At 41.9% G+C, this 15020-nt stretch overlaps 1 protein-coding gene across 5 annotated transcripts in view; it reads right to left on the reverse strand.

Annotated features, from left to right (window-relative positions):
* The window catches only part of LOC116463482 (folliculin-interacting protein 2-like), a 136636-nt gene that overhangs the window by 19351 nt on the left and 102265 nt on the right, over positions 1–15020 (reverse strand). For all 5 annotated transcript variants that reach the window (XM_032146607.2, XM_032146604.2, XM_032146606.2 and 2 more), the window contains one exon: positions 14510–14666. In XM_032146607.2, coding sequence (XP_032002498.1) covers positions 14510–14666 — 157 coding nt within the window. The remainder of the gene's footprint in view (positions 1–14509; positions 14667–15020) is intronic.

Below are 15020 nucleotides of genomic sequence, written 5' to 3' on the forward strand. Positions count from 1 at the left end.
CTGAGAAAAGCACTGCCCTATCGCCGCCCTCCTGAGTGCCCACACCACACTGAGTGTCCAACAGCAGCCAGGGTATCAATGCAGAGCTGCCAGCCCGGCACCTTCCTGCCACCCTCACCAGACCACTGCCAGCAGGTTACCTGCCTCCCACAGAAACTTAATTGGGTAACTCAGAAACTTCTGACAGGGACTTGTGGATAGAAGAACACAGGAGGTGAGTAAGGAGCTGCAGACGATTATTAGGGTGGACGGCCAGTCTCCAGAGAGAAAGGAGGTAGAGGCCATATGCCATTATCATTTTCCCCTTGCTGCACTCATATGAGAAGTTAGAAACAATCATTTATTCATTTCTACCTTGTCAATATCTTGTTTACCCAAACTACTTTCCTGTGAAGATTTTTCAAGATAGATTAACAAATGAAATGCCTTGTTTTATAAATCTTCAGAAGATTATTGAGTTTTCTTTGCTATTACAGCTTGTTGAATCAACAAGATAAGCCTGGTTAATTTGTAGCCTCTAAGGATGGGTCCGTTTCCTGGGAGTGTTAAATGCCTAGGACATTCCAGTTTCAAGGTTTTAGGTCAGATTGCTGCACACACAAAATATGCTGCCTTGATTCATATACACATGACTTCTGCTTAACTTAAACTTCCACGAACAAGAAATTGTCTACAAGGTTTAGAGAATCGCAAGAGCTGTGGTTCTGATAATTCAACAAAGGGCAACAATAAGATGACAGCAAGGGCTCTGAAGTCAGATTGGGCTTGAATACAACCACCGTCACTTACCAGCTGTGGAACCTCAGCAACTCAATCTGGGCCTCGGTTGCTATGTCTGTAAAATGGGATAGTACTTAGTTCAGAGCTTCTGTGAGGCTTAAATGCCATATAAAGCACAAGTTTTCTGTGAGAAAAATGTGTTGAAACATGTAGCATAGAACCCAACACATTAGGTGCTCAAATGTTCGTCCTGCTCTCCTGAACCACTCTCTCTCTGTATTGACCATGTCCCCTGAAACCTCAGACTCAAGAGCTCACAAATAGTCCAACTGTGGACAACACTGCCCTAGTTTATGCACTTTACCTAAAACCTCAAACTTCTTAAAATACCACATGATCATTTCCCTCACCAACTCTAAAATCTACGCTAGCACACATCACCCAAACCGTTAAGTTAAAACTGTTCTTCTTCCACACTTACAGCTCTTCACAGCCTGGGCCCACCCAACCTGTACATGTTCAGTTCCCAGTAAGACCCCTGATACGGTTTGGCTCTGTGTCCCCACCCAAATCTCATCTCCAATTATAAACCCCACATGTCGAGGAAGCGGACAGGTAGGAGGAGATTGGATCATAGGGGCGATTTCCCCCATGCTATTCTCGTGATAGTGAGTTCTCATGAGAGCTGATTTTTTTATTTTTTTTTTGAGACAGAGTCTCACTCTGTTGCTCAGGCTGGAGTGCAGTGGCACAATCTTGGCTCACTGCAACCTCTGCTTCCCAGGCTCAAGTGATTCTTGTGCCTCAGCCTCCCAAGTAGCTGGGACTACAGGCACACACCACCATGCCCAGCTAATTTTTTTTTTTTTTTTTTTTTTTTAAGCAGAGGTGGGGTTTTGCCATGTTGGCCAGGCTGGTCGCAAACTCCTGGCCTCAAGTGATCTGCCTGCCTCGGCCTCCCAAAGTGCTGGGATTACAGACATGAGCCTCTGCGGCTGGCTGACAGCCAATGGTTTTGAAGTGTGGTACTTCCTCATATAGACTTGCTCTCTCTCCTGTCGCCTTGTGAAGAAGGTACTTGCTTCTCCTTCACCTTCTGCCATGATCGTAAGTTTCCTGAGGCCTCCTCAGCCCTGCAGAACTGTGAGTCAATTAAACCTCTTTCCTTTATAAATTACCCAGTCTTGGGCAGTACTTTATAGTTGTGTGAAAATGGGACTAATACAGTCTCCTTCTCCAGGCCAAAAAGATTCCTGCTCTTACCTCAGGTTGTGCCCAGAATGCCTTCCCTGCCATCCCGTCTCAAGTCCACAATCCCTCAAGGACCTGGCGTGGGTCCATCCCTCGCCCTGGAAACCTTCCCACATGCACTGCACTGCTCTTCCTTTGACCTCTGAGAACACTTGCTGTCCACACCATTCATTTTGGCACTTCATCACACACTGTCTTTTTTTTTTTTTTTTTTTTTTTTTTTTGAGACGGAGTCTCACTCTGTCACCCAGGCTGGAGCGCAGTGGCGCGATCTCGGCTCACTGCAAGCTCCGCCTCCCGGGTTCACGCCATTCTCCTGCCTCAGCCTCTCCGAGTAGCTGGGACTACAGGCGCCCGCCACCACGCCCGGCTAATTTTTTTATATTTTTAGTAGAGACGAGGTTTCACCGTGGTCTCGATCTCCTAACCTCATGATCCGCCCGCCTCAGCCTCCCAAAGTGCTGGGATTACAAGCGTGAGCCACCACGCCCGGCCACACACTGTCTTAACTTGTTCTTGATTTCACATGTTTGTCTACTCAGTGATTTTATAAGTAACTCAAGGAGATAAATCACATTTATTTTTCTTCTGTAGCCTTTGAAAGGAACATAACACAGTGCTGGGCATGTGCAAAATATCTAATACATTCTAGCTGTGGTGAACAGTTTATTTTTGGATGCAACCCAGTTCCTATTAAGTCATCTGTGCATTTCTTTTTTTTTTTCTGGCATATTATACCTCCAATGCACAATAATTAATATATTTATTTTCTATGTACCACATTTAAATGACTAGTATTTCATGCAATTATCTATTTTTAACCCAATGAAGAGTGAGGAAATGCTGTTCTTGCATATATGCTTCCCATAACTACTTATTAATTCATCATGCCATTTCTCCTGAAGGGGGGCAGGAACACAATACTGCTCTACAGATAGGAACACTCAGGACAAAAAAAAAAAAAGAAAAGAGCTTATTAAGTATCTTGGCATGTAAGAAATAAAGTCTAGGAACTCACAAGTGTTTCCAACTTTTAGCCCAATGAGTCTGCCAAGCCCTCTGCTATAAAATCCAAGGACCACATCAGGGTGGAAATCCCTTAGAAGACAAGAGTGCAAGAAGTGTGAATGATGGTCTGAATTTATTGTCATGAGGAGAAAACAGCCACTTCTATCATGCATGTTGCTGCAAGTTCCCCATCTTTATGCTGCTTGACACTGACCCTTTATCAATCTTCAGAGATGTCTCAGCCCACATGTGTATTACAGACAGCAGGAGTGTGAAGACTTCTGTATTCACAACCAGCTCTAAAATCTGCACATTAGTAACAGTGTGGGTTTAACTATCAGGGATAAGCCACCGGGCAGCCTCTTTAAAACACAAAGGGAGGCTGGGCATGGTGGCTCACGCCTGTAATCCCAGCCCTTTGGGAGGCCGAGGCGGGCGGATCACAAGGTCAGGAGATTGAGACCATCTTGGCTAACACGGTGAAACCCGTCTCTAATAAAAATACAAAAAGTTAGCCAGGTATAGTGGCGGGTAGTCCCAGCTACTCGGGAGGCTAAGGCAGGAGAATGGCGTGAACCCAGGAGGCGGAGCTTGCAGTGAGCTGAGACTGTGCCACTGCACTCCAGCCTGGGCGACAGAGCCAGACTCCGTCTCAAAAAAAAAAAAAAAAAAAAACCACAAAGGGAACAGGCAACTTTTGATTCAGGTAATTGGAAGCACTTCTCTCTATGTTTTTCTCTGAGATATTCTGGATAATAAAACACATGATTCTTTGGCTTCATTTGAACTCCCATTTGTTATTCATTTTATATAATTCTGGTAAGTTTTATACATTTATTAAACTGTACTTAAATAAGAGGATGCTACATGACAAAATACCTTTCCACAATAATTCTCTTTATGTTACAGCACCATGACTTAATATTAGCTTTTATGTAGCTTTAAGAAAGCCCTTTAGTCAGTCATGCAAAGAGCCCAATATGATGAATGTGATGACAGTCGCCTTCTCAGCATTACTCTTAAAGGTCCTCAGATCCCCTTTGGTATTCCTCTGCCTCCTCAGAGAAGACCCACCTATATAACTGCATCCTCCATAGCCTTGGAATTGAAGATTCAGACCATACAAGATCATCCTTGGCCAACCCACCCCACTAGGATGACTGAGAGCCACTAAAAGGACTGCAGAGGTGTGTGAATTGTAGACCAGTTTTTTAAAAAATAAAAACGAACCAAAAAACCCCTTCAGTCTCAAATCCATCCAGAGAAAAGAAATCTGGTTATCACTCATTATTCTTAAACCATCTCCTCCAATATATAAAGTCAGCTAGAATTTTTTTTTTTTATTATTATACTTTAAGTTCTAGGGTACATGTGCATAATGTACAGGTTACATATGTATACATGTGCCATGTTGGTGTGCTGCACCCATTAACTCGTCATTTACATTAGGTATATCTCCTAATGCTATCCCTCCCCACTCCCCCCACCCCACAACAGGTCCTGGTATGTGATGTTCCCCTTCCTGTGTCCAGGTGTTCTCATTGTTCAATTCCCACCTATGAGTGAGCATGCGGTGTTTGGTTTTCTGTCCTTGCAATAGTTTGCTGAGAATGATGGTTTCCAGCTTCATCCATGTCCCTACAAAGGACATGAACTCACCATTTTTTATGGCTGCATAGTATTCCATAGTGTATATGTGCCACATTTTCTTAATCCAGTCTATTATTGATGGGCATTTGGGTTGGTTCCAAGTCTTTGCTATTGTGAATAGTGCCACAATAAACCTACGTGTGCATGTGTCTTTATAGCAGCATGATTTATAGTCCTTTGGATATATACCCAGTAATGGGATGGCTGGGTCAAATGGTATTTCTAGTTCTAGATCCCTGAGGAATCGCCACACTGTCTTCCACAATGGTTGAACTAGTTTACAGTCCCACCAACAGTGTAAAAGTGTTCCTATTTCTCCACATCCTCTCCAGCACCTGTTGTTTCCTGACTTTTTAACAATCGCCATTCTAACTGGTGTGAGATGGTATCTCATTGTAGTTTTGATTTGCATTTCTCTGATGGCCAGTGATGATGAGCTTTTTTTCATGTATCTGTTGGCTGCATAAATGTCTTCTTTTGTGAAGTGTCTGTTCACATCCTTTGCCCACTATTTTGATGGGGTTGTTTGATTTTTTCTTGTAAATTTGTTTAAGTTCTTTGTAGATTCTGGATATTAGCCCTTTGTCAGATGGGTAGATTGCAAAAATTTTCTCCCATTCTGTAGGTTGCCTGTTCACTCTGATGGTAGTTTCTTTTGCCGTACAGAAGCTCTTTAGTTTAATTAGATCCCATGTTGAGTAGATATTCCTGACAGCAGTTTTACTGAAAGAGGGGACAGACAGACCTCCTGTTGGTGGCAAAGCCAGCTCTGAGATATGCTGAAGGGGTCATCAGCGAAAGGGGCTTCAGTTTCCTGAAAAAGCCATGCTATCCGCTGCACCCTTCCCTGCTTCTCATCCTCACTCTGCTACTGACCCTAGCTGAGTCCTCACCACAGCCACCCTGTGCGCACATCCTCAGCACCCTGGCCTCCTGATGCCACACACTTGACCACGCTATTTTTCACTGCTGATTTATTTCTATTTCCTGTTAGATCGCAAACTCCCTGAGGACAGGTGCCACGTCTTCTTCTCTCTGGCTACTTCTAAGAGTTTATCTTTGATGTCCAGTTGTTAAGTGTGAATTTGTTAATATTCTCCCTACTTGGGAGTCAGTGTGCTTACTTAACCTGAAAAATGCCAGCCATTCTTTCTTTGAATATTACTTTCCCTCATTTTCTCTATTCTCTTTCTGCATATGCTATAAAGTCTTTTCATTCTGGCCACCACATCTTTTACTTGCTCTTTGATATTTTTCATGTCTTTTTGTCTCAGAGCTCAAAAACATAATTTCTTAAGTAGCCTCCATTTCAAATTCTAATTATCTTTAGCTGTATTTAATCTGCTCTGTTCTTTAACCTATACCTGGAGTTTTAATTTCAGGGACTATTTTTCAATTTTAGAAGTTGTTTTTAGTTCTTATACGAATCTAAATGATCATTTATCACATTATCCTCTCTTTTTTTAAGGTTCCAATTCCTTCTTTTTATCACCATAAACATTTTAAACATGGCTACTTTAATAGTTATTGCCGATTGGAGGAGTGCTGATTCTCCTGCTTGTATGCGCTTGCTCTCCACTCATGATGAGTTCCTGGTTTCCCACATATGTTTGTAATTTCTGAATGTGGGCCTATCTTACTGGAGCTATGTTTCATTTTCCTATATGCGTCTCATGAGCCTGTGGTTGTGGAAGTGTCTAAAGTAATGTGCTTCCTTCTGCCAGACTCCTAAAGGTTTCTATGCTCCTGGTTTTATGTTTATTTCTTGGGTAGGGATTCGCAAATCACTCGGGTAGAATAAATCTGGACCTGAAACCCACAAATAGCACAGACCGGGGGTTTTGATTTCTCATGGGTGACTTTATTTTCCCTAACCTGTTTCCAGCCTGTTTCTTTGCTGCTTCACTGCTTATGTCTGGTGATTTCTAGTCTCCTTTTCATGGAAGAATAGTTCTTTGAAGCTCCAGGCTTTAGGTAAGGGGCTTGATTCCAGGTCTCAAGCCTTACATGCACACAGACCACAGTCTCTCATCCTCAGGTGAATCTGAGAACTCAGCACCCAATTCCTAGGACCTGCATCAAGACTGAAATCCTGGAGGACCAGCTCATGCTTACTGCTTTGGTTTAGATTTCCATTTATCTCTGGCACAAAAGGATTTCCATTTTCTTTTCATGCACAGGAATTATAACAATGGGGCAGCAATGAGGATGGTGATATTTTATCCACCACTATATAGTTTTAGAGGGGAGGCATGCCATCCACACCAGTTTAGTACATGTTGCTGAAATCCTCCCACCTCAGATCTTTTTTTTGGCTGGCGGGGGAGGGGTGAGGGGGGTGGGGGAGGAGACAGGGTCTCACTCTTTCACTCAGGCTGGAGTGTAGTGGCTCCACCATAGCTTACTGCAGCCTCGACCTCCAGAGCTCAAATCATTCTCCCACCTCAGCCTCCTGAGTAGCTGGGACCTTGTGCACACAGCCACCACACCCCGGCTAATTCTACTTCAGATTTTGACTACTGCTATAAACACAGTACCAAGCACATAAAAGGTACCTGATGAGTGTATTTCAACCGATAAATCTCTCAGGTGTGATTCTCCCCACTCTGACCCAAAAGCATCTCCAGCTTCTCTGCCCCATCAGGTGACACGAGTTATCTCAACCACCTGAAGTGCCACCACCGGAGATTTCTAGGGCATCAAACATATTTTTAACACATGAAAATACCAGAAGGGGTAACAATCACATATGGCCTTATCATAACTCTAAAAGCATTTGCTTATCAGAAGTTTTTCTCTTGGAAACAGGTTTAATGTCAGTCACTAAAGGCTTAAGAGTTGTACTAAGGTAAACAAGAGCAAGAGGAAAATTAATCATTTTGGACCTTAGGACATTGCTGAGGGATCCTGGTAGGTATACATGAAGACAGTATGAAGACTTAGGGGTAGAGGGAAAGAAGAAAGGGTCCAAAGTGTGGCAAGATGGTCTGGAGGGGTGTTGGGAAAATATCTGATCTTCTGTGTATCTGTGCCTGTGCTCACCAGACTAGGGCCCAAATTCAGCCCGTGGCCCTGAAGATACCGTACATAACTTCTGGAATGGCTGCACTGTCAGGCTGGCCACTTGCTGAGTAAAATTCAGTTGGAAGTTGAGAAGAGGTGCTCAAGGTCAGAAAGGGTATCAGAATCAAGTTGCATGATGAAATGTGCAACTCCAAAATAAAATGAGAGAGGGTTGGTAGCTTTTTTGCAGAGAATGGCACAGATGTTCAAATATCTTGTAGGTAGTAAAACATTTTAGGAAAAACATCAAAATTAGACATGTGTCTAACTCTGACACGATGCAAGAGACATGAAGCCCAAGAGACCTATAATAAGCTTTTATTTTCCTTTAGGTAACGACAATGAACACACAGAGCTGCAGGCATGTCTAAACATCTTACTCTTCCCCTTTAAGTTTCTTTAAAGAAAGGCCATCTCCCATTTCTCTTTACTTCAGAAGAAAGGGCCACACTAAAGTAATACACACACATGACTCTAACCCCAGTTTTATGGGGAAGAGTCAACTAATGTTAGTAAGCACTTTCTATGTGCCAGGCACCAGGTGAGGTGCTGGGGATATAAGGAAAATAAAGTCCCTGCTTTCTGCTTCAAGGCACCTGCAGCCCTAGTAGAGGAACACATCTGGAACAGAACAGGGATATGGGGCCTGGAATGATTTTGAAGAAGAGGCAACATATGAAATGGGTCTTCAAAAATGTAAAAAAGTTTGTTCAATAGTGTCCTAGGCAAAGAAAGCATAATCTGATAGGCAGAGAAGTGTGAGGAAAGGTGGACTATTTAAAGAATGGCAAACAGTGTTACTGGGGCATAAGAGGAGATAGAGGGGTATGTGTGTGTATTTGAAGGACATAAAAGGGGCAATTCCAGCTATGGAGTTTATAGTTTAGTCTCTTAGAAAATAGGAAGCTATTCAGGCAAAAGAGTAAATGATTGTCTCATGCTTTAGAAAGTCCTCTTGCAGCACTGCACAAGGTGATGGAAGCGGGTAAAGTGGACACAGGGATGCCATTTGGGAAGATCAAAAGGAACTTTAAAAAGACTGGTCACATTGAGAAGGCGAGAGAATCACAATGATTTCAGATTGGAGTTGGGGATACCCAGAGATCAGTATTTTTTTTTTAACCACAATCCATGATAAGAAATACATTTTAACATCATGACCTGGCATACATGCTTATATGACATAACCTGGCATGACATGCCGTATGCATACAAATGTAACATGTGTGCACGTGTGTATAAATACACACATAATACAAAGGTTTCACTAATCAATAAGAAGCCTAATGTGTGATGATTTTGGTTCTATATCATTAAAAAAACTGGTAATCAAAACCCATTTATAGGTCAAAATATGTAGTTTTAAAAGTGCTCCATAGGCCAGTGGACATAGGTAGTGTTGCACTGAGGGCTGTGGCTATAGAAGACAGTGCTAGAGGCCAGAGGCACTGCCATGTTTATTATCCAAACATGGGGAAAAGAAAACAACAAGAGATGTTCCAAAATAGTGGATTTGTCCTACATAGATGTTTTCTTTGTATCCTACTGATTTTAAGGTTGTTGCTGACCTGAGGTATTTAATGTTATCTGTGTTACTTAAGTAATGATTTACCATTTGAAGGGACTTGCTGTTCTTTTATAGTCCTATAGGTTCATTGCACTGCATGGACTAATTAGGTATTCATGAGCATATATATATATATATCACAGCCAGGCTTTTAGCAAAGCTCTTTATCTGTGCTACTGATTCCTGCATGATATTTCTGGAGTCAATCTGTTGCTATGCTTAAAATTAAATGGAAGAGGCTGCTGTATCCAATGGTTACTTCATCTTATAAATTATTCTGTAAAATGCTTGAAGCCTTGGAGCATAGTTGTTTTAAAAAACATCAAAATCTAGTGTTAATTTTGGTCCTGATGACCCTGCCCTGCAGAGTTAGAGCTGTCCAGTCTGCTCCTGGGCAAAGCAAAAGTGAATGTTTTTAGCACTCAATGAATGTGTGTACAGGTTCTGTTGAATCATTCCCAACAGTAGTCCCCTGGGATTGACAAGGCCATTGACTAGTTAGGAGAACTCTAAGTACATATGCATATAGCTTTCTTTTTTTTCTTTTCTTTTCTTTCTTTCTTTCTTTTCTTTTTTTTTTTTGAGACAGAGTCTCACTCTACTGCTCAGGCTGGAGTGTAGTGGTGTGATCTCAGCTCACTGCAACCTCTCTGCCTCCCGAGTTCAAGCAATTCTCCTGCCTCAGCCTCCCAAGTAGCTGGGACTACAGGCGCCCGCTGCCACACATGGCTACCTTTTTCTTTTTTTGTATTTTAGTAGAGACGGGGTTTCACCATGTTGCCCAGGCTGGTCGCAAACTCCTGAGCTCAGGCAGTCAGCCCACCTTGGCCTCCCAAAGTGCTGGGATTACAGGCATGAGCCACCGTGCCTGGCCCATATATAGCTTTCTTATCTCTGACAGTAATTTTCATTTTTTACGAAAATAATGGTTGTCATTCTACTCTCCCATATTAAAAACATGATATATTGCTGTATCATTTACAAAGCACTTTCACATATATTATTATTATTATTATTTACTGAGATGAGGTCTTGTTCTGTTGCCCAGGCTAGAGTGCAGTGGCAATGATCATAGCTCACGGAAGCATTGAACATCTGGCTTAAGCAATCCTTCTGCCTCAGTCTCCTGGGTAGCTGGGACTACAGGCATGCGCCACCATGCCTAGCTATTTTTTTTTTTTTTTTTTTGCTAGAGTTGGGATTTTGCTATATTGCCCAGGCTGATCTCAAAGGATCCCCCCATCTCAAAGGATCCTCCCAAAGCTCTGGCATTACAGGGGTGAGCTATCACATCTGGCCCACATTTATTGGGCACTTAACAATGTGCCAGGCAATGTGCTAACCACTTGATATGCATTATCTCACAGAATCTTCAGACCAAACCTATGACGTAAGTACTGTTCACAGTATAGATAAGAAAATTAAAGAAACTTGCCCAAGGCCACAAAGCCACTAAGGGGTGAACCATGATTCAAACTTAGGTTTGTCTGTCTTCAGAAGTTAACTTCCTAACCACTGAATCATATTTCATCTGTTCCACTGAATACATTTTTCTGGGGCTTAGCAATGCCAGTTTATTTACCTAAGATTATCAACAAACGAGTGGTAATACCAGGACTCAAACTCAAGCCATCAACACTAAGTCAGTGAGATCTTCATCACCTTACACTGCCCACAATAACCCCAACAGTAACCCCGTCAGCTGTATTCACAGGCCAGACACAAGAGGAAAAAGGAGAGGGAAAAGGCTACTCAGGAGTCACAGGCATAGAATGTTGCTGGCGCATACGCCTGCTCTCTTTCCATTTAAAGTCAAAAGGAAAACAGAGGAAAGAATGCACAAGATGTGGCAAGAAAAAAACTGAAACCGTATTACATTACACTAATTTAAGGCAGCTGTATAACCTGTATGTTAGGAGGCAGAGAGAGTTCAAATGACAGAAAAGAGGTAGTATATGGACTAAACAAGAATACGTGTTTAAATATTTAAAGAACTTCCGAATCCTGATATGTGAAAGTCAGTAATAAAAATGAAAATTGATGAAATAAAGTTACTATATCTTTCTTTCATAAGAGACTAGGATAAGAAAAGCACAAAAAAATTCTTAATATTGGAAGCTTTACAAAGCAATTTCTCAATGAGAGAAAACCTCCAAACTAGCAGTTATAAAAGTGTACATTTAGAGCCAGGTACAGTGGCCTGTACCTATAATCCTGGCTACTTGGGAGAATGAGGCAAGATCACATGAGCCCAGTTCGAGTCCAGCCTGGGCAATACAGGAAGATCCCATCTCAAAAAACAAAACAAAACAAAAAAAACCACACGAAAAAACCAAAAACAAAAAACAAAACAAAACAAAAACAAAACAACAAAAAAACCACCACATTTAATTTACATAAGACAGATTATAAAATCCAAATTGTGCACAGGTCTAGAAAAGAGATCAATAACCGGAATCAACTGCTTTTAAACAGTTAAAAATCCTTCTCTAAAAAGAATTATGAGTACCAAAGCCTGCTGAAATCTAGCATGAACACTGAAATTAATGTTCAAAAAATAGGTTTTTTCTTTTTTTTTTTTAAATGCTATTTTATTTTTGAGATGAAGTCTTGCTGTGTTGCCCAAGCTGGTCTTGAACTCCTGAGCTCAAGTGATCTACCCACCTTGGCCTCTCAAAGTGCTGGCATTACAGGCATGAGCCACTGTGCCCAACTTAAAAAATAGGTTTTGAAAGCAAGTTATGATAAAGCAATTTATTACAATTTTCTCTTCTTCAACAAGCTATTATTTCAGCTCTAACTCTGGTCATATACTTGTTTTTGGATCTCTGCTTCTTTTTCTGGCAACATACTCAAGAATTTACATATTCACTAGGCTTTATGGAGCAGTAAATTCAGTATAATGTTTAAACAAATACTCCTAAAATATTTTTCAACAAATGTTTGTAAGTGGATGTTGAAAGTAAGCCTTTAAAAAAAAAAAAAACAAAAAAACAAAACACTGCCGTAGACCAGAGCGCCAGTCTGAGAGGCAGTTTAAACAGAACACTACTTCAAAAGCAAAATTCATTATGATGAATGTGTCAAGTGAAATTAGAAATCCACTAATGCTAATTGGATACATTCTGAATGTATTAAACTTCTGAAGATATTTTTATGAACCCTTTGGAATTTCCTATTAACACCCAGGCATGGCTGCACTTTGGATGTACCCACAATTTGACACAATATAGGTTATTACGCTTAATAACTTTCGATCTCTCAGGGTGATTGCATAAAGAAATGAGAAAAGCTACAGTGTAAAAACACTCCTTCTAAAAGGAAGGGAAAATGAAATATGAAAAAGCCTGAAGAGTAATGACAGAGTAAACATGGTTGTGTTTTTTCAAATAAAAGAATTACAGAGCCAGAGGGTCACCATGAACATCTAATACACAAAAATGAGAACTTGCCAGCCTACGGAAACATAAAATATTTCATGAATGGTTTTACAGACAAGTTCAAGGAGGGTTATCAATCAATAGATTGCATTCCCAGAGTGGTCAGTGAGTAAATCCAGGGCATTCAAACAAAGTCCCCAGCTGGTAAAACTGATGTCACTGAGGACAATCCCGTTAGTTCCCCTGTAGTCTCTTGGTACCTCTGTCAGAAGCAGCTCACTGGGCTTCATGGAAGGAAGGTCCAATAACCAACACCAATATTGTTAGAAATCAAAATGATAACAGAGCAGAAAAAAAAAAAAAACAACAACTCACAGTTTGGCATGTGTGAATATAAACAATAGGAGCGGACAGAAAAGGTGCCTTAATGCTATAGGCAGTTACTAAACACACATAAATACAGCCTGTGAAATTGCCAAAGCATCGGACGTCATTTTGGACAACTTAGATAGCGTTATACAATGAGGGCATTGTTCTTACAGGGGTCATTGATGCATGGACTCATGAAATGATAAATGACTATATGGTGTTCATAACTATAAAGAGAAATTATGATATTAAATAATTATGATATTATACAGACAAAAGCAACTTCATGGCTTCATTCCAGGAGTATCGTGAGGGGTGGCGTGTGACCACAAAGCAGGGGTGGGGTTAGGAACGTTTGGCCACACACGTGTACACTGGGCTGGCTTTCCCCAGCTTTGGACGGCCCTATCCTCATCTCTTAGCCCTCCCCATTGAGGGAGGTTATGATGACATCTGCTTCACTACTGAGTTTTTTTCCCACTTCACATAAATATACTTAGCCTGTTTAGCCTGTGTCTGATGTTTAGTCTTCACAGAGGAGATGCTCAAGGCCAAAGATAACATGCAATGCCTTTTGTTCCACCTCAAAAAAAAATACTTCTTGGCCAAGGAGGTAGGTAACAGGCCAAATTCTGATTTTCTTAATGCGATGAGGACTTTCCCTATTGCACAAGATACAAAATGTTTCTAATACAAAATGTCTATTTTTGCACATCTGCCCAATAACAGCTCAATTAAAAACAGGCCCATCAGATTGACAGTTTCCTTAACTGCTTAGTTCCTGTTGCACTGCAGATAGCAGAAAAGCACTTAATAGCAGCCACGAGACAATTTTCCAGTAAGACTTGTTAATCTCTATACAGTCATCCTCATACAGCCATCAAAGTGAACTTAATGACAAATCAGTTAAAATAAATTACTTTTAGGAACTTGCTTAAGCATCAGATAAAAAACAAACCACATGTGACACCTCTTCGGTCCTCACCATGACGGCATATAATTGTCACCATCTGTGCTGTTTATTCCATTTGCCCAGCCTGTCTGCTAACCCACCACCCCCAGAGCAGCTCCTTGCCCTTCTGTGTCCTATTCTGGGCCCCAGGAGGCTGACCTCTATGCACCACAAGGCTGTGTCTGCATCAGCTGTGCCCCTGCTCTCTGGCTTTCAGCCGGGCTCAGCCAATGAGAGGCACCAGAAAGAGATCAGAGAATGGGAGGAGGGATGGCAGGAAGTCACCCCCTCCTCACTGCTCCTGCAGCCAGGCCGCCCCTCATCCTAGCTCAGGCTCTCCAGGGCTCTGATGTCACGCACCCTCCCCTTACTCTGTCAGGCCCAGGTGTGCTTCTAGCTTCCAGCTGCAGCTAGGCCCCAGGTGCCTCACTAGCCCTAGCTGGTTCCCATAACCCTGCCCACATCTCCATAAACAATCCCTTAACTAGTCTCTCTTCAGTCTAAACACCTGTTGTCAGCAGCCAGCAGCTCCACACTGGGATCACTTACATGGACTGTGTGGACAAGGTCGGCCACCAGGCACTGCTTCAACTTCTCGTCACTGCCGGTCCCATGAAGCACAAGATCAGGCATGTATGTGGGGCAGTAGCCCGCCAGAAGTGAGCGGCCAAAGTTCCTTACATTCTGGGTGCTGATGCTCTGAGACCTAAAACAACATGTGGCCCATTAAAATGCACAGCTGAAAATGTACTTTTTTCTTTCATTATAATTGGTACAAGCACTCCAATGATACAGGCAAATAAAATAGATTCAGGGTGGTCCATGTCACCAACCCTCAAGTAAGTGGATCACAGGTGGGAGAAAAGGGAGTTTTTTAAAGTGGAAGGCTGGAAGAAAAAAAAACTATATCCATGGCTAGTTATGAGTTTGTTTTTGTACCTCATATTGGACATCCACCAGGCAGTCTGTGTCAAAATACTGACCAAAGAAAATGTTTCAGGAAGGGCTCTTGCCAAAAGCCTGGCTTTAGGAATCTGACATATCTGCACAGAGTGGTGCC

The sequence above is a fragment of the Hylobates moloch genome, unplaced genomic scaffold (assembly GCF_009828535.3).
Source record: "Hylobates moloch isolate HMO894 unplaced genomic scaffold, HMol_V3 SCAFFOLD_38, whole genome shotgun sequence".
In the NCBI taxonomy this organism is placed as follows: Eukaryota; Metazoa; Chordata; class Mammalia; order Primates; family Hylobatidae; genus Hylobates; species Hylobates moloch.